Source organism: Microcaecilia unicolor, chromosome 10, assembly GCF_901765095.1.
Source record: "Microcaecilia unicolor chromosome 10, aMicUni1.1, whole genome shotgun sequence".
NCBI lineage: Eukaryota > Metazoa > Chordata > Amphibia > Gymnophiona > Siphonopidae > Microcaecilia > Microcaecilia unicolor.
The window spans coordinates 4,195,792-4,219,302 of NC_044040.1; the positions used below are offsets into that span (position 1 = coordinate 4,195,792).

The following is a 23,511-nucleotide window of genomic DNA, read 5'->3' on the forward strand; positions in this document are numbered from 1 at the left end:
ATGCCTTACGTCCTGCACCGTGCATGTAGCCCCGTGCAGGACGTAAGGCATCAGAAACAGATGATCCCACAATGAAGGCGCCGGAGTCGACCGGTGCAGAAGAAGACTCTTTGGCTGGCGGGGATTAGGGACCCCCACCAGCAAACAAGGTTCCTGATGCGGCGGCAGGGCAGCGGCGGGGGGGGGGGGGTTGGGTTTGCAGCGGCGGGGGAGTCCAAAGTGGCAGGGGGGTCGGCGGCTAAACAGTGCCCTCCCACCTCTGGCTCTGGCCCCCCCCTCCCGCCGAGGTCTGGCTACGCCCCTGGTGCAGGGAGAAATAGAGTCTTTTCCTTACGTGTGGATAACAGTACAAAGTCTTTCACGTGGGAATTTGTAGACCTGGCCACGGTAAAGCAGAATGTACATAAAACGTATGTATTTAAAAAAAATGTCAGAGCACTCGATTTTTAGATATAAAACCGTCATGGTGAGGGTCTGTTTAGATGATGTATGGCAGGAAAATGATTCTTTCAATTATGCTTGTTCACCTGTCTCTTGCATTAAATTTTAATTTTCTTTTTCCAAAACTTTACTGCCATGTTCTTTACAGTAATATCAAGTTTCTGAATTATGTATAGCCACGATACAGGTAACAATGCATTCAGCTTTCAGGAAAACAATACACACTGCAATATTAAACTAGCTCATTAAAATGTTACATCATGCCCGATTTCGGGAGCTATTCTAACAGATAAACCAACATCTTTGGGTTTCTAACACACTCACTGTCTTCTCCCAGGGCGGCCATTTTTGGAAAACAGTGTGTCTAAATGTATTTTCTATCTTGGCTTCCCTCTTTAGGAAAGTGATGCTGCGTCTGTCAGTTGGTCCATCTGATGCTTATGGACAGCTCCTTCAAGGACATGACCTTGGGCCTAAAGGCAATTCCATGTAATTGGTTTGAAGCTGCTAACGAGGGCCAGTGAAGATGTTGTACAGGCTCCAGGTGCTTGCCCTTACATTGTTTTCCAAAGGAGGTTTGCTGCTTTCTCTAAGTGACCATAATTTTGTGAGGAGGGAAATCAAGATAGAAGGAGATCTGGTTTTAGGTGGTTTGTTTCCAATCAAAGAGAAAGGCAATGGAATTGAAGAATGCGGAAGGATCAATGAAGACAGAGGAATCCAACGCTTGGAGGCCATGCTTTTTGCAATTGATCAAATCAATAGTGATAAGTCCTTGCTTCCCGGAATTAAGCTCGGAGTGCATATTTTGGACACGTGTTCAAGGGATACCTACGCTTTGGAGCAGTCACTGGAATTTGTCAGGGCCTCCTTGACTAAGGTGGATGAAGCTGAGTTTATGTGCCCTGATGGATCTTATGCCATCCAAGAAAAGAACCCATTGTTCATTGCAGGTGTAATAGGAGGTTCATACAGCAGTGTTTCTATACAGGTAAGCATTAAAAATTGTGAAAAACAGGCAATGTAATAATTACACTGGACAATCAAATGGGTCAAGATGAATGTAGTATACACTGTATTACTTGGTGTACTGTTCTAATGTGTATCCCATTTCAACATCCAAAGAAGAGACTTGCTTTCATAATTTCCAACTGATTATTACAAATAAGTAAACAAGTAACTTACAGTAGATAGTTGAAATCAAGAGTGCTGCACTGAGTCTGGCTCAATGTAATCAAGATGAGCATCTCTGAAGCTACTTCAGTTGAATAATTGCTGACTGGGTCATGTTAAATTAAATGGCTAAAGAAAAGAATGTAGACTGAGTGCAGAAATGGACAGTTGAGAGTGGCTGAAGAGATAGATGCCGATCAATTGACTGGTAAAAAGCTGATGTGAATTCCAGGAGTAGAGAGGGAGAGAGACTGAGAGGGAACTTGTTATCTGAGCCAAGATGGAGATTTCTGCCCTAGAGGGAGGGGTGCAAAGGAATACTCTAAAAGACAAGAGTCTCTGGCAATGACTAATAGAGTCAAAGGCTGAGACATCAAGCTAGGAAGGTGTCAAGGAGAGTGGAGGCAATGGGTCACATGTAACATTTAGCCTATAAGAACAACCCACCTACCCACCGCCCCAATATTCAGCTGACGACACTCATCGTTTTTTTAAATGCGTACCGTCAGTAGCTAAATTAGCCCCCAATATTCAGTGCTGGGCCGTGTCTGGGCACCTGCACTGAATAATGAGGGCTAAATGTGGGTGGCCTGGACTCTGGAGGTTTATGCAGACCCAGCCGATATTCAGCCAAAGACAGCATAAGAGAGTTATGTTGGCCCCAGCTGAATATCAATTTTGAGTCCCTTGAGCCCCCTCCTTCTCTCCCCCAGTCCATGGCCAGGAAACAATCTCCTTCCCCCATGGAATGCCCCCCTGCCTCCAACAGCCCTAGACATCTAGGTAGACCCCCAGGCCTACCTCTATCCCTGATGGTCCAGTAGGAGTTGTTGGGTGCAAGAGCACAGCACCCTCACAACTGCCCCTCACTCTCCTGCCCGCTTAAATTGCTTTGAATATCAACACGAAAGATTACATGCACCTGGCAGGAAGATGCTCCTTGCTTTAACGTACGAGCTCTCGGTAAAATGCAAAACACGACGTAAACATGCACACACAAGCTATGAGGGCAGAATGCATGGCAAGAAGTAGAGAAAAAAAACTCAAAGGTTTGAAATATTAGCTTAGAACAAATGAAAACATACAAATAATGTTAAAAGTCATTAGATATTTTTAATTAGCTTCCTATCTTCAGCCCTCTATCACAACTCATAGAATCAGCTAAAGATGCTGAATTGTTTCCCACACCAGCATTGTGCAAAGCCAAGGAACAGAGGTCAAGCTCAAGCCTTTAAGAATCAGCACCAGCAACATTTCTTCAGTTTCTCATGGACTCTGCCCACTCATGAACAACATATGGGAGCCGCCACTTGCTTGATGGTTTCTTGTCATGTGTTAGTGGGGTGGTTTTCCATTGCATTGCCCAGTCAACTTTAACCCCCCTCCATCCCCCTGTCCCCCCCCCCCCCCACCCAGCTGAGGCCAGGTACTCATCTACCAACTGAAAATAGATAGATGATTGAGTTGGCTAGAGGCCAGCTAGCTGACTGAAATTTATCCCAGTGCAAGATTCAAACTCAGGTCACAGACTTGGGGGCACATCTAGGGTACATAAGTACTGTGAGCTGCCACAAGAGATTGTGGCTGCCATTTTGTGAAAGCAGCCACAAGGGGCAGTAGCGAGGGGCTTTGGTCCTGCTCCCGCTGCACCATCATGGATGTCAGGTAGTTCCAGAGAGGCCTATCTAGACCGAGGGGGGTGGGGATTGGGGATGCTCCCGGAAAGGGGGTTTGTGAGTATTGCCAGCTGGGGGGAAGGGGAAGTCAAGGATGGAGGGCTTCATCAGTGGCGGGAGGGGGATCACGGTGGTTAAAAAAAAAAGTCATGTAGATCCCAGCCACTATTCAACCGGGGCCTGCATAACTGTCTTATACGGACCCTAGCTGAATATCGGCCAGGACCTGGGTAAGCTCCGGCAGCTAAACCCACCAAAATTAGCCCCCGATATTCAATGCCGGTGCCCCTTTGTTACTTCATAGTGTGTCTCGCAATGGATTCAGCTTTTACTGTAGAGGCACCAGAACTGGAATATACCTTTTTCCCAAATGTTGGCATCTAAAGTGAAGCAACCTCGTTCTGCTGTTTACCCGTTGCACCTTCTGATTATCATCAGAGTTATTTTGTTTTCTGCCTTGAATATTCGGGAAAAGGGACTTAAAACAAAACAAAGTATTATGTTATGTGATTGGTCAAAAGTCTCTATAGAATATCCTTCTTGAGTATTTATAAACGTCAATAGATATAAAAAAAAGAGTAGAAGCCTTCAGATATATTTACTTGCTTTATTAATATAAATTGAAAAGGCATTTGTCATAAAAGTAAGTCCAAGGGCATTTGTTAAATTGGGGTAATTAATTCTTTTACCATGACATCGGGCAGGGCTTTAGAACGCTTCGCAGGATATTGCAATCTGTCTTGATGTTTTATCTTCATAGTCAAAGTGTGTCTGCTTAATTTTCACTGAAGGTATGGGATGCGACCCATTGAGACATCTTCTAATATAACTGAACTGTTTCCATAAGCATGTTTGTGAATTAATCATTTTCAATTCAATAATTCCAAGCACTTGTAAATACTAAAGTATCACCCATGATACACAGCACTGTTGAAGAATGTTTACTTAATAAATTAATCACATGCATTCCAAGGCACGTAACTAGCGTGGCTCAAACCACCCATATTAACCCTGGGACCCCCTCTCAGAATTCATTTCTAGCTATGTTACTGCACTGAAGAGGTCTGGGTAGGCAACCCTTGCCAACTTTTCCATATATGAACCCCCTTCCCCTGCTCATCTGTCCATTAATCCTAGTCACCCCTGTCGTCCAGAGCTTCAGCTGAGACTACAGGGAGCACTGTGTGCCAGACCCATAAGGATCCTGTGCTGCTGACTCTCTTTATTATTCCATTGCATGCACTCTCGCCTTCAGGAGCTTCATAAGAAGAAGAAAACAGGGAAGAGGTAAAGCTACACACAGCCAGGGCTTTTTTTAAGGGGGTACTGAGTACCGGCACCTTTTCCATTGTCTGCTAAAATTGACCCATGGAACCCAAGTTTTAATGAAAGAGCTCAGGCTCTACACACCAATTCTACCTTGTCATAGATTCTGTGACTGATTGCAGGGGACCTGGCTATTATGGGGTGGGTCCCTCGGTGATCACTCCGCTCCTGAAGAGTGTCCTAGCATTTGAGTACCGGCACCTTTTTTACTAGAAGAAACACACTGAACACAGCAAAGGCTTGTATTATGTATAAATGCAACATGTCCTGCTCCCATACACAGATGGATTTCCCTTCTGAATTCACCAAACAAGAAAAGTGGGAGACCGCCCTGGTCCTTACACCCTCCCTAAGGTACAAAGATAGCACATGACAGTTGTCCCAGTAACACAAGGAGGTAAGGTATACACAAAAAGTAGCACATATGAGTTTATCTTGTTGGGCAGACTTGATGGACCGTGCAGGTCTTTTTCTGACGTCATCTACTATGTTACTATGTTACAAGGAGGCAACAAGGTAAAAGGACGTAATGGAGCCCAGGAATCCCCTCCCCTATGACATAAGCCCCACGGGGACCAGTACCTACCCCTATTCTATGACTTGCAGTGGTACCAACATCCCAGTCCTCAAAGCCTCCCTGATGACGGAGTCTCTTGTAGACAGTGGAAGAGGAGATCTGCCATTATCATACTAGGCCAAATCAGGGGATATGGGGCTCCTTTCTGTAAAGTGTCTTCAAGGCAGAAGGCATTGACACACGTGGACTTAAAGTCCATCACTTCCCTTCCCTGCGGCTTGAACTGCCTTTCTATTTCTTGGATGCAGTGGCACCTGGGAGTAATTCTGTAACACTGCTGTTATATTTAGGTGTCCAGAGGGCACCTATGTGACACTTGTTCTATAAAGGAAAAGTAGGCGTCTACTTTCCAGTCTATAATACTAGCCTATGTGGTTAGACACCACTGCTTAGAGCAGCCATAGAGCCGATGTCAGTGTCCATGTTTAAATGACAGATACACGCACCTCAGAAGCGGAGCCAGGTTGACAGCACGGGGGGAGTAAGAGCAGCGCGAGAGTGGACTTCCGCCGGCGCTGGTGCACATTTTCAATGCAACACATTGAGAAACAAATAGGTCCCAGAGCTGGCAGAACTTCATTTGGGGGAGCGGCCGCTCCCCTGGCACCCCCCCTGGCTACGCCACTGATGCACCTACCTTATAGAATGAGTCCCACCCATCAGGGCCGGCCCAAGGCAAGATGCCTCCAGAGGTGGGGTTAAGATGCCGCCCTCCTCCCAGGCCGAGATGCCACTCCCCACCCCATGCCAAGATGCCTCCCCCTCCCAGGCTGAGATGCTGCCCCCTCCCCTTCTCTACCTCCAGCCCATTTGCGGCACTTACCTCATCACATTCCAAACCCGGCAGTGGCAACGATTCCCATACACTGCCCAGCCGCCGGCACCCGCCTCTTCCCTTTCCTGCGGCTGCGTGATTCTCTGACGGAAACAGGAAGTTACATCAAAGAGGCGGCTGCAGTAAAGGGAAGAGGCAGGTGCCGGAAGCAGGGCAGCGTATGGGAATCGCTGCCGCTGCTGGGTTTGGAACGTAAAGAGGTAAACGCCGCGAAGGGGGAGATGTCGCTCCCCGGAGAGTGGGGAGATGCCGCTCCTGATGAGTGCCGCCTGTGGCCCCCGCTTCAGGTGGCCTAATGGTTGGGCCACCCCTGCCACCCGTGCTTCATTCAGACCCCACCTATATGTACGTCTGCCTGTAAATATGCACAATGTAAACTCTGCATGTATTTACATACTAGCACTAAGGTGGATTTGTGGGATTTAAACCCATATATGCCATTACTCTAAACATTTACAGCCTTGTCAGGTTGCTCGTTTTTGGAAATTCTTTGACCCTAAGATTAAGAGCTCAGAATTCTTACGTCTTAGTTCACAGTTAAAAACTGTTTTATTTAGCGAGCATCTGGTTTCAACTTGAACTAAGAGGTATTATGTATTTGCAAGGATTTTCTAAGAATCTTATCTGTATATTTTAACTACATGTAGTGTAATGCATAATTGTGTTTTGGGATATGTACATGTTATGGCCCAAATTTTATAAATAATGCTTTAAAAATCAGCACCAAAAAACCATATGCTTATCACAATTCTATAAACCATGTCTAAAGTTAGGTGCAGTTTATAGAATACGCTCACATTCTGTTCTAGCGACTAAAAGTAGGCACACCCATTTAGGCCACCTAAAACCAGGCGCAGATCAGGTGGATTCCATAATAGTGTGCATCCTCTCTTCCATCTGTAAAGTTGGGTCCTGCGGATTATTGGGCTGGCACCCTTCAACCTTGCTTCCACTGCCCCCTCTATCCTTATTTTGGGGCCATAAACTTTGAACTCCTTGTCGCCACCTGCTGGATCCTGGTGTACTGGGCCTCTCTGTGGGGTTGCACTGTCTAATGAGGGAAGAGTGGAAGGCCAGCAAGTCAGGGTGAGTATGGGCAGTGGTGGGGATGGGGACACATTTGGTCACCCCATTAATGGCAACATCTCCACATACCCCTTGGCCATGGGTGAAGTCATGCTGGGGCATTGCCCCATTTATTGACGGATATAATAAAATGACAGTAAAAGGAGGAACCGGTACTGGAACCGCTAACTACTAATCCATTCTTCCCATATTTTCAGCATCTATATCATGGCAAGAGGTTTGGGTCTGGAATTCGTTGCCTTCTTCTTGTCGAACAGTACGTGATTACAACATTTTTAGAAAGGCTGTGAAGACCTTTTTATTCCATAAGTTTTGGGTTATTAAGGGTTGATTCCTAACAGTTGAGGTTATTATGGTAAATTGGGGACTAAATCTGTTTTTTTTAGAAGTTATGTATTAATATATATACTACTGTATTTCCCTGGCACTGTCCAGGTCCTTCTTGCGTTTAACCCACACTGAGCCTGACCAAGGATGCAGCAGGCTATAAGAGCTGTAATAATGTAATGTAACTTACTTCTAAATTTTCTCTACAATCCTACTTCCTAAACACATGAAATACTCTTTCCAAAATCATGCTATGAGTAAGCATTGGAAATACAAAGTACAATGGAACCTTTTTAACTCAAAGTAGAGATGAGGTAGCAAAGGAACACTCATTCCCCCTAAAGCAATATTCCATCTCAGCTCATATGTTTTGTTTGTGAGTTTAAAAAAGCAGCTAAGAGGCTTCTGTAACATTCTGTAATCAGTGCTTACAAATGCACAGGAATAGAGGTGCAGATGGGCTGGATTGAGATGGAAGTGGGGAAGAAGAGGGGGATGTGCCTTAAGCTGGAAATGGACATGAGGTTGGGAATTGGGGAAGAGATGGAGATGGAGCTTGGGATGGGGTGAGGGTGGGGCAAAGATGGAGATGAGGATGGGGATGGGGATGGGCACTGGGGTAGAGGTGGACATGGGATGGGAATGAGGTGGCATAGTGATGGGGGTGGGGATTGGAGTAAAGATGCACTTGGGGTGGGTTAGAAATGGAGGTGCAGATCAGGAAAGGGATGTTGGGTAGAAATGGAGAGGAGGTTGGAGATTGGGGAAGAGATGGAGCTTGGGATGGGATGATGGTGGGGATGGGCACTGGGGTAGAGGTGGACATGGGATGGGAATGAGGTGGCATAGAGATGGGGATGGGGACTGGGGTAAAGATGGACTTGGGGGTGGGGGTGGGTTAGATATGCAGATGCAGCTCAGGATAGGGATGTTGGGTAGAAATGGAGATGAGGTTGGGGATGGAGACTGGTGAAGCGATGAGGGTGGGGGATGGTGTAGAGATGGAGATGAGGAAATTAAAAAGAATTCCATCCACTTTATAAAGTAGTTACTCGATGCGTTAAGAAGAAAATGTCCCTTCATTCTTTGATCATAAGGAAGAAGTTTGGCTGCTGCACACAGCATTCCTTTTATATCAGAAGACATTTGACCCCTGACGCAGGCGTGTGCGCTGAAACACGGCCCGTATCAGGTCCATATTGGAAAATCTATTTTTATAATTAAAGGAACTGTGTCCCATTTCTGAAGGCTATTGGTGCTTTTTGTTGTATTATGTATAACTTTTATAACATTTCCTATGTCCTCACATCTATAAAAAGCACACATATCTATAGCGTATAATGATAAGCTTATAAGTTAATTAGGTTATAAACTAAAATGCATCTCAGGGCTGTCGGGTAAATGCTCTACACCCGGCAGCCATAATACCTTAATGCTGTATCTCCCAATATCTTCAGAACGCCGTCATCGGATCCCAAACGTGGCCGTGGAATGCTTTCTTATCCAGAAATGACATCGTTGAATGACTCGAGGCAAATGGCGCTTACATTTACACACTAAGGGGGCAAATTCTGTATATGGCACCTTAAAAATCAGTGCCGTAAAACAGGGGCGTAGCCAGACTTCAGCGGGAGGGAGGTCCAGAGCCCGAGGTGAGGGGGCACATTTTAGCTCCCCCCCAGCGCTGCCAACCCCCCCCCCCCCCCCCCCCGCCATTGCCGACTTTGCCCCCGCTCCTGCCGCCTACCCTCTTGACCCCCCTCCCACCGCCAACCCACCGTCACCTACCTTTGCTGGCGGGGGACCCCAACCCCCGCCAGCCAAGGTCCTCTTCTTCTCGCAAAAGGCTTACATAAGTACATAAGTACATAAGTAGTGCCATACTGGGAAAGACCAAAGGTCCATCTAGCCCAGCATCCTGTCACCGACAGTGGCCAATCCAGGTCAAGGGCACCTGGCACGCTCCCCAAACGTAAAAACATTCCAGACAAGTTGTACCTAAAAATGAGGAATTTTTCCAGTCCATTTAATAGCGGTCTATGGACTTGTCCTTTAGGAATCTATCTAACCCCTTTTTAAACTCCGTCAAGCTAACCGCCCGTACCACGTTCTCCGGCAATGAATTCCAGAGTCTAATTACACGTTGGGTGAAGAAAAATTTTCTCCGATTCGTTTTAAATTTACCACACTGTAGCTTCAACTCATGCCCTCTAGTCCTAGTATTTTTGGATAGCGTGAACAGTCGCTTCACATCCACCCGATCCATTCCACTCATTATTTTATACACTTCTATCATATCTCCCCTCAGCCGTCTCTTCTCCAAGCTGAAAAGCCCTAGCCTTCTCAGCCTCTCTTCATAGGAAAGTCGTCCCATCCCCACTATCATTTTCGTCGCCCTTCGCTGTACCTTTTCCAATTCTACTATATCTTTTTTGAGATACGGAGACCAGTACTGAACACAATACTCCAGGTGCGGTCGCACCATGGAGCGATACAACGGCATTATAACATCCGCACACCTGGACTCCATACCCTTCTTAATAACACCCAACATTCTATTCGCTTTCCTAGCCGCAGCAGCACACTGAGCAGAAGGTTTCAGCGTATCATCGACGACGACACCCAGATCCCTTTCTTGATCCGTAACTCCTAACGCGGAACCTTGCAAGACGTAGCTATAATTCGGGTTCCTCTTACCCACATGCATCACTTTGCACTTGTCAACATTGAACTTCATCTGCCACTTGCACGCCCATTCTCCCAGTCTCGCAAGGTCCTCCTGTAATCGTTCACATTCCTCCTGCGACTTGACGACCCTGAATAATTTTGTGTCATCGGCGAATTTAATTACCTCACTAGTTATTCCCATCTCTAGGTCATTTATAAATACATTAAAAAGCAACGGACCCAGCACAGACCCCTGCGGGACCCCACTAACTACCCTCCTCCACTGAGAATACTGGCCACGCAATCCTACTCTCTGCTTCCTATCTTTCAACCAGTTCTTAATCCATAATAATACCCTACCTCCGATTCCATGACTCTGCAATTTCTTCAGGAGTCTTTCGTGCGGCACTTTGTCAAACGCCTTCTGAAAATCCAGATATACAATATCAACCGGCTCCCCATTGTCCACATGTTTGCTTACCCCCTCAAAAAAATGCATTAGATTGGTGAGGCAAGACTTCCCTTCACTAAATCCGTGCTGACTTTGTCTCATCAGTCCATGTTTTTGTATATGCTCTGCAATTTTATTCTTAATAATAGCCTCCACCATCTTGCCCGGCACCGACGTCAGACTCACCGGTCTATAATTTCCCGGATCTCCTCTGGAACCCTTCTTAAAAATCGGAGTAACATTGGCTACCCTCCAGTCTTCCGGTATTACACTCGATTTTAGGGACAGATTGCATATTTCTAACAGTAGCTCCGCAAGTTCATTTTTTAGTTCTATTAATACTCTGGGATGAATACCATCAGGTCCCGGTGATTTACTACTCTTCAGCTTGCTGAACTGACCCATTACATCCTCCAAGGTTACAGAGAATTTGTTTAGTTTCTCCGATTCCCCCGCTTCAAATATTCTTTCCGGCACCGGTGTCCCCCCCAAATCCTCCTCGGTGAAGACCGAAGCAAAGAATTCGTTTAATTTCTCCGCTACGGCTTTGTCCTCCTTGATCGCCCCTTTAACACCATTTTCGTCCAGCGGCCCAACCGACTCTTTGGCCGGTTTCCTGCTTTTAATGTATCTAAAAAAGTTTTTACTATGTATTTTTGCTTCCAACGCTAATTTCTTCTCAAAGTCCTTTTTTGCCCTCCTTATCTCCGCTTTGCATTTGGCTTGGCATTCCTTATGATCTATCCTGTTACTTTCAGTTGGTTCTCTTCTCCACTTTCTGAAGGATTGTTTTTTGGCTCTAATGATTTCCTTTATCTTACTGTTTAGCCACGCCGGCTGACGTTTAGTCTTTTTTCCCTTTTTTCTAATACGTGGAATATATTTGTCCTGAACCTCCAGGATGGCGTTTTTAAACAGCATCCACGCCTGATGCAAGTTTTTTACTCTGCGAGCTGCTCCTTTCAGTCTTTTTTTCACCATTTTTCTCATTTTGTCGTAATCACCTTTTCTATAGTTAAACGCTAGCGTACTTGATTTCCTAGTTTCACTTCCTTCAATGCCAATATCAAAACCGATCATATTATGATCACTGTTATCAAGCGGCCCTCGTATCGTTACCCCCTGCACTAGATCATGAGCACCACTAAGGACTAAGTCTAGTATTTTTCCTTCTCTTGTCGGCTCCTGAACTAGCTGTTCCATGAAGCTGTCCTTGATTTCATCAAGAAATCTTATGTCCCTTGCGTGTACAGATGTTACATTACCCCAGTCTATATGCGGGTAATTGAAATCCCCCATTATTATTGTGTTGCCCAGTTTGTTTGCGTCCCTGATTTCCTTTAACATTTCCGCATCCGTCTGTTCGTCCTGGCCAGGCGGACGGTAGTACACTCCTATCACTATCCTTTTCCCCTTTGCACATGGAATTTCAATCCACAGTGATTCCAAGGAGTGTTTTGCTTCCTGCAGAATTTTCAATCTATTTGATTCAAGGCTCTCGTTAATATACAATGCTACCCCTCCACCAATCCGATTCACCCTATCACTACGATATAATTTGTACCCCGGTATGACAGTGTCCCACTGGTTATCCTCCTTCCACCAGGTCTCAGAGATGCCTATTATATCTAATTTTTCATTTAGTGCAATATATTCTAACTCCCCCATCTTATTTCTTAGGCTCCTGGCATTCGCATATAGACATTTCAAACTATGTTTGTTGTTCCTAAGTACATCATGCTTAGTACTTGACAGTATTAATTGGCAATCTTTTGTCTGATTTTTATTGTTATTTAAAGATACCCGATCTACTACAATCTCTTTTGCAACCTCACTATCAGGATACTCTATCTTCCCTGTTATGGTGATATCTTTGAAAGATACCTTATCCCGAACCATGCTCTTTTGAGCGACTGTCGGCCTTCCCCCCATTTCTAGTTTAAAAGCTGCTCTATCTCCTTCTTAAACGCCGATGCCAGCAGCCTGGTCCCACTCTGGTTAAGATGGAGCCCATCCTTTCGGAATAGGCTCCCCCTTCCCCAGAATGTTGCCCAGTTCCTAACAAATCTAAAGCCCTCCTCCCTGCACCATCGTCTCATCCACGCATTGAGACTCTGGAGCTCTGCCTGTCTCTTGGGCCCTGCGCGTGGCACAGGTAGCATTTCAGAAAATGCTACCCTGGAGGATCTGGATTTCAGCTTTCTACCTAAGAGCCTTCTGTTTCTGACGTCCTGCGAGAAGAAGAGGACCTCGGCTGGTGAGGGTGGGGTCCCCCGCCAGCAAAGGCAAGCGACGGCAGGTTGGTGGTGGGTCGTCGGCAGGGGGGTCCAGGGCCAAATCTACGGGGGCCCAGGCCCCACGTAGCTACGCCACTGTCTATAAACTGCACCTAAAGTTACACATAGTTCATTGAATATGCTCACACACGGTTTTTGTACCTAAAACCAGACCTAGATTAGGCGCAGCTCAGGTGTATTCTATACTAGTGTGCATAGCTTTTTTGAAATTCCCACCACCTGCCCATTCTATGCCCATGGCCACGCCCACCATTCGCCTGTGCGCATTAGAATGAACACTCACCACTTATAGAACACATCTAGAAAGTTGCATGCATACATTCTAATTAAAGCCAATTAGTGCTGATTGGCTTGCTAATCAATTAAGTTGTGCACACAATTTGGATGTGCGGCCAAATTAGCGTTCACAACTTAAGACGCCATGTTTAGAATTTGTGGGTCAGATTATAGAATGGGATGGACGGTGTGATCCACCTTTCCCAGATCGTTCCAATGTTCTTCACGCATCAGCACAGATCATAGTAACCTGTACATTTATCAACACGTAAACTTCTCCTTAGAGAGCTGAAAGACTAATGATTTTAAAAGAGAACATTGCGGACCTGTAACTTTCTTTCAAGTGAACGGAGGGCTCAGTGCAAAAGGCTTTGCATAGGCTTAGGGTAGGCTTAGTGTGGCTTTATCACACAAAATTGATGGTTGCACAGATGTGAAAAAGAGTTTTGTACATGAGCTAACCTTGCAAAGAGTCTTCTGTAGCATACTTAAATGTGTGGTAATGAGGCTATTAACTATTCTACGCAGATGCGGAGAAGTGCACGGAAGACTGAAAGGCTGAGTGCAATGCATGAGCTTTAATGCCAAGTATAAGGAGGCTTAAAAGGTCAACTCATTCTGTTTCTTCTCTTTACCGTCAGCATTCAAGACCCACAGCTGTTTTTCCTTGGTCCATAAAGAGCAAAGGTTTAAAAAAAACAAAGATACAACAGAGTAGAGGAGGAGCCTAAAGGTTGACGCAGTGGACTATGGACCAAGGGAGCCCAGTTCAAATCCCACTGCAGCTCTTTGTGATCGTCAGCAAGTCACTGAGGGGCCATTTTACTAAGCTGTGGTTAAAAAAAGGCCCTGCGCTAGTGGCGGGGGGGGGGGGCTGTTTTTGCCACGTGCTGAGACCCTTTATACCGTAGCGCGTTAAAAGGCTGAAAAAAGACATGGCCATGCGCTAAGATTGCTCTTACCGCGTGGCCATGCGAGGAGAGAACTTATCACCACCCACTGAGTTGGCGGTAAGGGCTCCCACGCTAACCTGGCAGTAACTAGGTAGTATGTGGCGCTGCTCGATTACCACTGGGTAACCCCCCCCCCCCCCCCACGCAGAATATTTCTTGAGTATTTCCACTAGCGCCAGAAATGCTGAGCGCTGGGAGTGGAACTACTGCCAGCGCCTCTGTTGGGCTGGCGGTAGTTCCAGATCAGTGGCGTACCGAGGGCGGGGCAGTGGGGCGGTCCGCCCCGGGTGCACGCCGCTGGAAGGGTGCAGAAAGCAGCCATGTGGGTCCGCTGGTTCCCTGCTCCCTCTGCCCCGGAAGAGGTTACTTCCTGTTCCGGGGCAGAAGGAGCAGGGAACCTGCGGAACCGACATCCGCACAACTGCTCCCAGCAGGTAAGAATGCACCCTGGGGGGGGGGGGGTTGATGCGCCGAGGGGGTCATGTTGCACCCCCGGGGTGGGGACGCTGCTGTGCCCGGAGAGGGCTGCGCAGCGGCGATCCGCCCCAGGTGGCAGCCAACCAAGGATCGTCACTGCCGCTGCCTTGTAAAAGGGTCCCTTAACCTCCATTGGTTCAGGTGGAAAATTAAACTGTCAGCCAAAAAATACCTATTGTACTTGAATGTAGTCTGCTTCAATGACTTGCAGGTAGTATATAAAAGTTAAGGGGCCCTTTTACAAAGGAACGGTAGACTCCACGCACATGCAGCGTGCAGCGAAACAAGACTACCGCCAGGCTAGCACACCCCCTGGTGGTAATTTCAGATATGGTGCACACCCCATACTGCCAGGACAAATTAGGTTTTTATTTCCTACCACGCATGGCGTTTCCAGCGTTAATCGGCAGATGGCATGCACCAACCGGTCACTTGATCTAGCCCTTACTGCTAGATCAATGGGTGGCGTTAAAGGCTCAGGCACTGGTTTCAGTTTTACCGCACAACCTTTTCCCGGCCCATTGAAAAAAAAGCCCTTTTTACCAGACACGGTAAAAACTGGCCTGGCGCGCACCCAAAACACGCTCCCACACTACCGCAGGCCATTTTATTTGCCACAGCATAGTAAAAGGACCCCTAAATAAATAAATTTGACCTGCTGAGCAGAAAGGTACCAAAAGAGGGGTTTCAAATAAAGGTTCTAAACGTTTGGAGGGGCCCCTTTCATTTTTGAAAGATTTGAAAAAGGGACTGAGCAATTTTTTCATAACTTTGTAAAAAAAAAAAAAATAAGAAAAGTATATCCATAAAAAATACATTTTCAGAAAAACACATTTGAAAAATAGCAAACTGAAAACTCCAAATATAATTAGTCCATACCTGAGGCTGAAATTTGCCAGGATTATGCAGTTAATAACCTTCTATCTTGTGCTATAAATAAGTCACATACCCCACGTTTGGTATCTTTTGGTCAATGGGTCACATTAGGAGCAAATTGTATAATTGGCACTGAAAATTTGGAATAAAAATTAAAAGTTTGCTACTGCTTTGAATGATGAGAGACTGCAATGGGCAAACTGAAAAATTGGCATCCAAAAAAATCAGCCCAGAGCAGCATTTTAGAAACAGGAACTCCAAGTTGAACACCGTTTTTAGAATAGCGCTCAAAGCCGGTTCCCGCTGAAACCTGATGCAAATGTCGGTGCCCTACCCTTGACGTTTGGTCATGGAAATAACGCTGTTCTCTAATAATGCATGCCCAATTTTTTGGAACACCCCGGCCCCACCCATGACCACACCCATTTTTCACTTGTGCGAAGGTGCATATGAGCGCCCAATGCGGGACGATGCATGCGTAAATTCCAGTTACTGCCGAGTAACCTGAATAATGGATGAGCATCAATTTTTTGCAAGTTAATGACTCATTAGCTAATTAATTTGTGTACACATCTTCAATTTGCATGCAAATTTCAACTCACTTTTTTCAGTGCCATATATAAAATTTTGAGGATGTTGTGGAAGAGCTGAGCTGTATATAATCATTAGTCTGAGCACAGTTGTAGCCACACCATAAAAATTGTCCATATTTATTCTATAACTAGTAAAAAAAGGCCCGTTTCTGACACAAATGAAACGGGCGCTAGCAAGGTTATATTGATTAGTTGTTTTTTGTCAACCAAATATTTAATATTAAAGTATTGTAATGAGATGGAGTAATAGTGAAGGGTGTATAATGAGGAAGGAGGAGGCCCTGTGTAGGACCACAGGTGTGGTCCTTTTTGACAGAGTGTTTGTGTGTGTAAGACAGAGAGACAGACTGTGTGAGACCGATAGTGAGTGTGTGTGAAGAAAAGAGATTACTGACTGAGGTATTTCAGGAATGAAATGCTGGGAAAAGAATTGTCAATACTCCTTTCAAGTAATTAAATGTTTGTAAGCATATGGTAAAAGGCAAGAAAGCTTTCAAAAATGTTGTTTTGTGAACTGCAGGTTTAGTGCAAAAGCAGTGCTGAAAGTGCTTTACCATGCACAGTACTTCCCAAGGAAGCAGAACCACAGCAAAGTGAATTGCAAAGTGGAAAACTACTCCTCCCCCTTTCCTTGGTTTTTTGTGGAGCAGCTGTGCTGGCGACGTCATCCTTGGCTTCACCCAACTCAGCCAATCAGACGTGCTACACGGTCTGTGAGTGTCATTGCTCCGCCCACGAGGTCATCACGTTTGACGTGTGGGCGGGGCAGACAGTCATGGATGAAAAATTGATCTCTGGCGCCTCACATTTAGAACGTTGGAAAAGTGAGGCTTCAGAATGTTGGTGGTGCGTTTTATATAGAGAGATGGGGCGTGGCTGAGGGCGGGTCTATGAGTGAGGGTGACTGGTCCTAGCCTATGAAGACTACAGGATTTTTGTGCTTCTCTGCCTTGGAGTGAGCTTCAGAACGTTCAAGGTGGGATTTATTAATATAGATGATATTTTGCATATAAATATCAGAATTGAAAAAATTATGAGGTGCTTTTAACTAACCCGCATAAGCACCTACGTGCACTCAATGAACACCAATTCTGAGTTAGCACCTGGCTACTGCATGGCCCGGGTGTTAATTTCATTTTTGACGTGAGTCCGATACGCGCATCAGAAAATATTTATATTTTCTGGTGAGCGGGCGGTAATCGGCATTAGAACATGGGTTGAACATTACTGCCTGGTTAACGTGTGAGACTTTACTGCTAAGTCAATGGCTAGTGGTAAGGTCTCAGACCCAAATAGACGCGTGCCAATTTTCATTTTGCCGCACGTCCATTTTTGTCCCCCCAAAAAAGGCCTTTTTTACAGGTGCGCTGAAAAATGATCCAGCGCACGGCCAAAACGCGTGCCTACACTTCTGCAGGCCATTTTCCAGGCACCTTAGTAAAAGGACCCCTATATGCACAGAATCTCACTGCAGATGTATGCACGTGAAAGTCCGGATACCAATGCAAAATTTTTGTGCATGCATCCAGTGTGATCTCCCATGTTGAAGCATATTTCTTGCATAGGGCCTATTTGCATATTATTTGGTTACTACATTAGGCAGCTAAATTTTTTCATTAGGAAGCCATGTGCTAAGCATCAGAGCACAGCTGTAATGCAAGTTTACTGCATGGACCCAGAGGGAGGCTAATTAAACACTACCAATGTGAGAACAGCATTTCAGAATAGAGATGTCGGTGCCAAGTGATTATTCTGTGAATTGGGTGAAGAGGGAGGGAAGATCCTCAAGTACCAACAAATGCAGTCAGTGACCCAGAAAATGTGCCAGAAAGGTGCAGAAATATTCCCCATCGTATTGGGGGCTCCACAAACCTGATTAAAAGCAATTTCTAAACAAACCTGTACTCATTACATGCTATAAACTCAGAGCTGTCTTTGCATTGATGCACGAAAAACAATTGAAGGGACAGCCAAAAACCTTTCAAAAATATTAAACCATTCAATCTTGCAAATAGAGTTAAACAGGGGTCACAACATCAATAGCGGCATAAAGCTTCCCTTTTGCCATATGTCAGCTTGAGTCTGCTGTTTGCCATCTCTAACATGCCCCATTGACATTTCACTGAAATAGCCGGTATGTTGTTGCATGAGACATCTTTCAGCAAAATGATGAGTTTAAGACATTTCTGTCTATGAATTATTTCATCTGACCTCCTATCTCGGTTGGTATTTCGAGTCGAGTGCTATTACCATCTAGGATATACTGCTAATTCTTCCTCAAGCAGCTCAGCAAAACACAGCTCAGGTTGAGGTTTTCCATCCTGCTAGATTTCTTATCATTTCTTATCTGATTTTTTTTGGGGGGGGGGTTGTTTTCATGGTTAGATATTTACATCCTTTGGGGATAAAATTTGCATTGCTAATGAATTAAGATATCCTGTGATTACAATACCAATAACAACATTTCTTCTCATATTCCAAAAGGATCAAAGCGATGTTATTAAATTATGGGTTCCTTTTACTAAGCCACGGCAAAAAGTGGCCTGCGGTAGTAGGGGCACGTGTTTTTGGCACGCGCCGGGCCAGTTTTACCACGTCTGGGGAAAAGGGCTTTTTTTTAATGGGCCAGGAAAAGAGCCTGCAGTAAAATTGAAACCAGTGCGTCTGAGCCCTTAACGCTACCCATTGATCTAGCGGTAAGGACTCATGTGTTACGTGCATGATGACCAGTCGGTATGCGCCAACTGCTGATTAATGCCAGAAATGCCCTTCGCAGTAGGAAATAAAAAATAATGTGTCCCGGCCGTATGGATGTGCACCAAATCTGAAATTACCACCTGGGGGGGAGGGTGCTAGCCTGACGGTAGACTCACTTTGGCATGTGCTGAATGAACATAAAGGGGAAAGGGAAATGAGACTTGATATACTACCTTTCTGAGGTTTTTGCAACTACCTTCAAAGCGGTTTACATAGTCAGGTACTTATTTTTGTACCGGGGCAATGGAAAGTGACTTGCCCAGAGTCACAAGGAGCTGCAGTGGGAATCAAACTCAGTTCCCCATGATCAAAGTCCACTGTACTAACCACTAGGCTACTCCTCCACTCATTCCACCAATAAGAGCCAACCTCATCAGTGATGTCACAATGGCTTGATTGCCCGATACTTGGCTCACTTCTGATATTGTGATGTCATAAGGGAAATGGGACTTGATATACTGCCTTTCTGTGGTTCTTGCAACTACCTTCAAAGTGGTTTGCATATATTCAGGTACTTATTTTGTACCTGGGGCAATGGAGGGTTAAGTGACTTGCCCAGAGTCACAAGGAGCTGCAGTGGGAATCGAACTCAGTTCCCCAGGATCAAAGTCCACTGCACTAACCACTAACCTACTCCTCCACTAGCAACATTCCATGTAGAAGCCTGCCCTTGCAGATCAGCAATGCAGCCGCACAGGCTTCTGTTTCTGTTTCTGTGAGTCTGACATCCAGGGAAAAAGAAAACCCCAGGAAACGGCTTGCTCGGCAATAACCTGGCGATAATCAGGCATTGCTGCATTCTGCCTGGTTACTACCGGGTTAGCGCAGGAGTCCTTATCGGTGTATCAGTGGGTGGCGGTAAGGGCTCCCCGTCGCATGGCCATGTGGTAAGAGTTCTCTTACCACATGGCCATGTATGACTGGGATCTTTTTACTCACTGCGCTAAAAAGGGCCCAAGCACGTGGGGAAAAATGGCCCCCACCACCAGCGCAGGGCCCCTTTTCCCGCAAAAATATTAAAACAGATAAAACAAATAAATCAATTAAAATATTCGTCTTAACACTTGGGGGTACCGAGAGTCTTGCGTAATAAAAACACTCCTGACGAAGCCAGGGTGGAACAGCCGTGCTGTAAGAACATAGCAGCATTTCTCCAAATAAGTACCTGAGAGAGTCTGAATATAAATGGACTTTACAGAAAAAAGAAAAAAATTGTTAAAAATTGAAAAATTATGCAATTAAATATCGGAGGTTTTTTAGGACTAGTGAAGACGTAAGGGCGGGTCATTGGTCCAAGTTTTACTTCAGACGTGACCTGAGCCACTGAAGTCCTTTCTCCTCCTTGTATTTTTTTAAATGTTTAAATCTGTTTATTGACGTATTATGCAAGAATAATACATTCACAACTTTCCAGCCAATAACTTTTCTAATACACCAAACAACTGTCAGTACTTCTTCCAACGTCAATTAGTTTTCCATTTTTGTTCCCCTTCCCCAACTCTAACCCATCCCTCCTCCCCTCCAATTTTGCGTTAAATCTTTCTTTTTTAGTGCAAATAAAAGAGAAACACATTGTTACAGAAACACAGTAACCACAACTTGCTTTTTATGAACATCCCTCCCAGCCAACCCTTTCCCTCCCTCTATTCCCTCCCATTTACCTCCCACCCTCCCACCCCTACCATGCTTGCATAATCTCCTAGGTACCACTAGTAGTTCAAAAGTCTACTCCTGGCTGCCGGGGTCAATGTGTTGAGAAAGAGGCTCCATACCTCTTGAAACTGTAATCCAGTTTTGGAATTGAAATCCACTATCCCCATTCTCTCCAATCTCAATAGTGTTATCATGCGCGTCCTCCACTGAGATTGTGTAGGGCCTTGCCGGGACAACCATCCAGCCATGATCACTTGCTTAGCAACTATGATTGATTTCTGGACAAAGATTGTAAATCCTGCCGGGATTGGATGAATGAGCTTCGGGTGTCCCAGCAATAACCCAGGGTCATATTTCCACTTTGCTGACCAAAGGCCAGAAGAATATTGTATCAAAATTGTCCAGAATCGCACTACACTCCTACAACTCCAAAGCATGTGTCCCAGTGTGGCTCCGACCTCTCCACATTTGGGGCACTCTCCCCATGAAGAGATCCCCATGTGGAAGGCCCTTCTTGGAGATATGTATAAATGAAGCGCCACTTTATATTGCAGTTCCCAATGCATAGTCATGGCGGATTGTTTTCGTATCTTCAACAAATGTTCTTTAATCTGAGATACCGTCAAGTCCATCGGTATATCGTTTTTCCACATGGCCAGTAGTCTGTTATAATCCAATTCTTCTGTTGTGTCCCTGATATGTCTGTGATGAAATTTGAGTGGAACCCTTTGTTGTTCTTGTATTTTTTTTAAATGTTACTTGTTAGTTCCATATAGTGATATTTTCTGAGCAGCAAATAAAGCCAGAGAAGATAGTTGTGTGAAATTAACACATGGCCATTAAAACCAAACATAGGAGCCCTTTTTTATTAAGCCGCGTAGGCTCGTATGCGCATCCTATGTGAGTCAATTTTGAACTACCGCCCGGCTACCACATGGCCCAGGCGGTAATTTCATTTTTTTAAGTGCATCCGCTACGCGTGCCAAACATTTTCTGGCACACGGCGCTAAGTGGGCAGTGATCGGTATTGTAGATGCGCTGACAATTTACCACCCAGATAATTCAGGAAACCTTACCGCTAAGTCAACGGGACTCAGGCCCAAAATGGACGCGCGCCAATTTTCATTTCGCCGCATGTCCATTTTTGGCCCAAAAAAGGCCCTTTTTTGCAGGTACACTGAAAAATGGACCTGCGCACATCTAATACACATGTCTACACAAGCGCAGGCCATTTTTCGGCGCACCTTAGTAAAAGAACCCCATTGAAATTTGGCCCATATTACCGCAGGAATAAAAATGGCCTTAGTGTGAGTGGGAATGACCGGCATAAAGGCAGGCTAAGGCCACTTTTTACTGCTGTTTGGTAAAAGGAGCCTTAAATATATAACCCTGATATAGAAGATAATTTTATAAACCAAAATGAAGTTTTGTGTATGTAAATGGGCTCTTATAAAAGTACTTGCTGAGCAGGGCCACTGAGAGACACAGCCAGGCCCAGGGCAGAACTGCCCCCCACCTGGGCTGCTGCCACACCATGTCCCCTCCCCCCCCCCCCCACACACACACACATACACACTTGGGCCATCGCCCCTGACCCCTTACCTTCCTGTGTCTGCTCCTCCCTTGGTCTGTCGTCTCTTGCTTCTCTGTGCTAGGACCCAGGTTATCATGTTAATGCAATCATCCAGGTCCTGGGCACACAGGAGGAGGAAAGAGACAGACCTGGAATCAGGCAGGAAGGAAGAAGCTTTTGCTCCCTTGAAACCTTGCCGGCACCGGGCCCCCTCTTGGAGGCTGGGCCACCCCTCTCTCGGCAACCCTGTAGCTGAGAAAGCTGGGATTTACTGATACAGTAGCCATGCTCAGGGACAGTGTTTGGACAGAGCATAGGCGGAGTCATGATTTATGAACATATGCGTTATCCACACATATTGTATGTATGTACATTTTTATCTGCTCTTACATATCTACACCTTCAATCTAAGCATGATTTCTGCAAAATACAAAAAAGATTTTGAAGAGAGGAAAATTATAACAAGATTCTATAACAACTACTCAAAAACAGACTGAATATTGCTTGGTTATAATGAAATATAAATAATAAATTGTGCAAAAGGAGACCTTCAGCATACCGCACTGTTGGAACAGCGTATGCTAGCTTGACAAATATATCCAGCATGAAGGCCAACTTTTATTGTCAACATTCAGTTCGAAAAATCACAGGACTCTCTTAATAACCAAAAATTTATAACCGAGCATTATAAGTGTCCACTGTGCATAAGTGTCAAGTGCCCTTGTGATATGCAAATCTTTTTCTTGCTTAAAAATGAGTAATCAGTCTGTTTTTGAGTAGAGTTGTTGTTATAGAGTCTTGGTATTTTCTAAAGACACGTAGGCGCTTATGATGTCTTTATAACATAGGCAAAAATAGGCAACTTCCTGCCCTATTAACCTAGACACCCTGTCATAAAATTACCCTCATAGTGTACATAAGTAATGCCATACTGGGAAAAGACCAAGGGTCCATCGAGCCCAGCATCCTGTCCACGACAGCGGCCAATCCAGGCCAAGGGCACCTGGCGAGCTTCCCAAACGTACAAACATTCTATACATGTTATTCCTGGAATTTGGGATTTTTCCAAGTCCGTTTAGTAGCGGTTTATGGACTTGTCCTTTAGGAAACCGTCCAACCCCTTTTTAAACTCTGCTAAGCTAACCGCCTTCACCACTTTCTCCGGCAACGAATTCCAGAGTTTAATTACACGTTGGGTGAAGAAAAATTTTCTCCGATTTGTTTTAAATTTACTACACTGTAGTTTCATCGTATGCCCCCTAGTCCTAGTATTTTTGGAAAGCGTGAACAGACGCTGCTAGAAACTCTTACAAACTGCCCCAGCATCATTTCTATAGTGGCAGGGGCAGGGTGAGGGCATTCTGCCCGACTATGTGGATAGCTTCAACATTCAACCGCTATTCATATTGCGAAGAAGTTTGATTTCGATCAGCAAAAAGCCTGTCCTAAATTAAACAGCCTATATATTTAGTTTCATTTTTTATTTCATTTAATAAA

General features: G+C 45.2%; 1 protein-coding gene across 1 annotated transcript in view; it reads left to right on the top strand.

Annotated features, from left to right (window-relative positions):
• The first annotated feature begins 967 nt into the window (after positions 1 to 967).
• Positions 968 to 23,511, top strand: part of GRM3 (glutamate metabotropic receptor 3) — a 73,915-nt gene continuing 51,371 nt past the window's right edge. The window contains exon 1 of the mRNA XM_030216413.1: positions 968 to 1,432. Coding sequence (XP_030072273.1) covers positions 968 to 1,432 — 465 coding nt within the window. The remainder of the gene's footprint in view (positions 1,433 to 23,511) is intronic.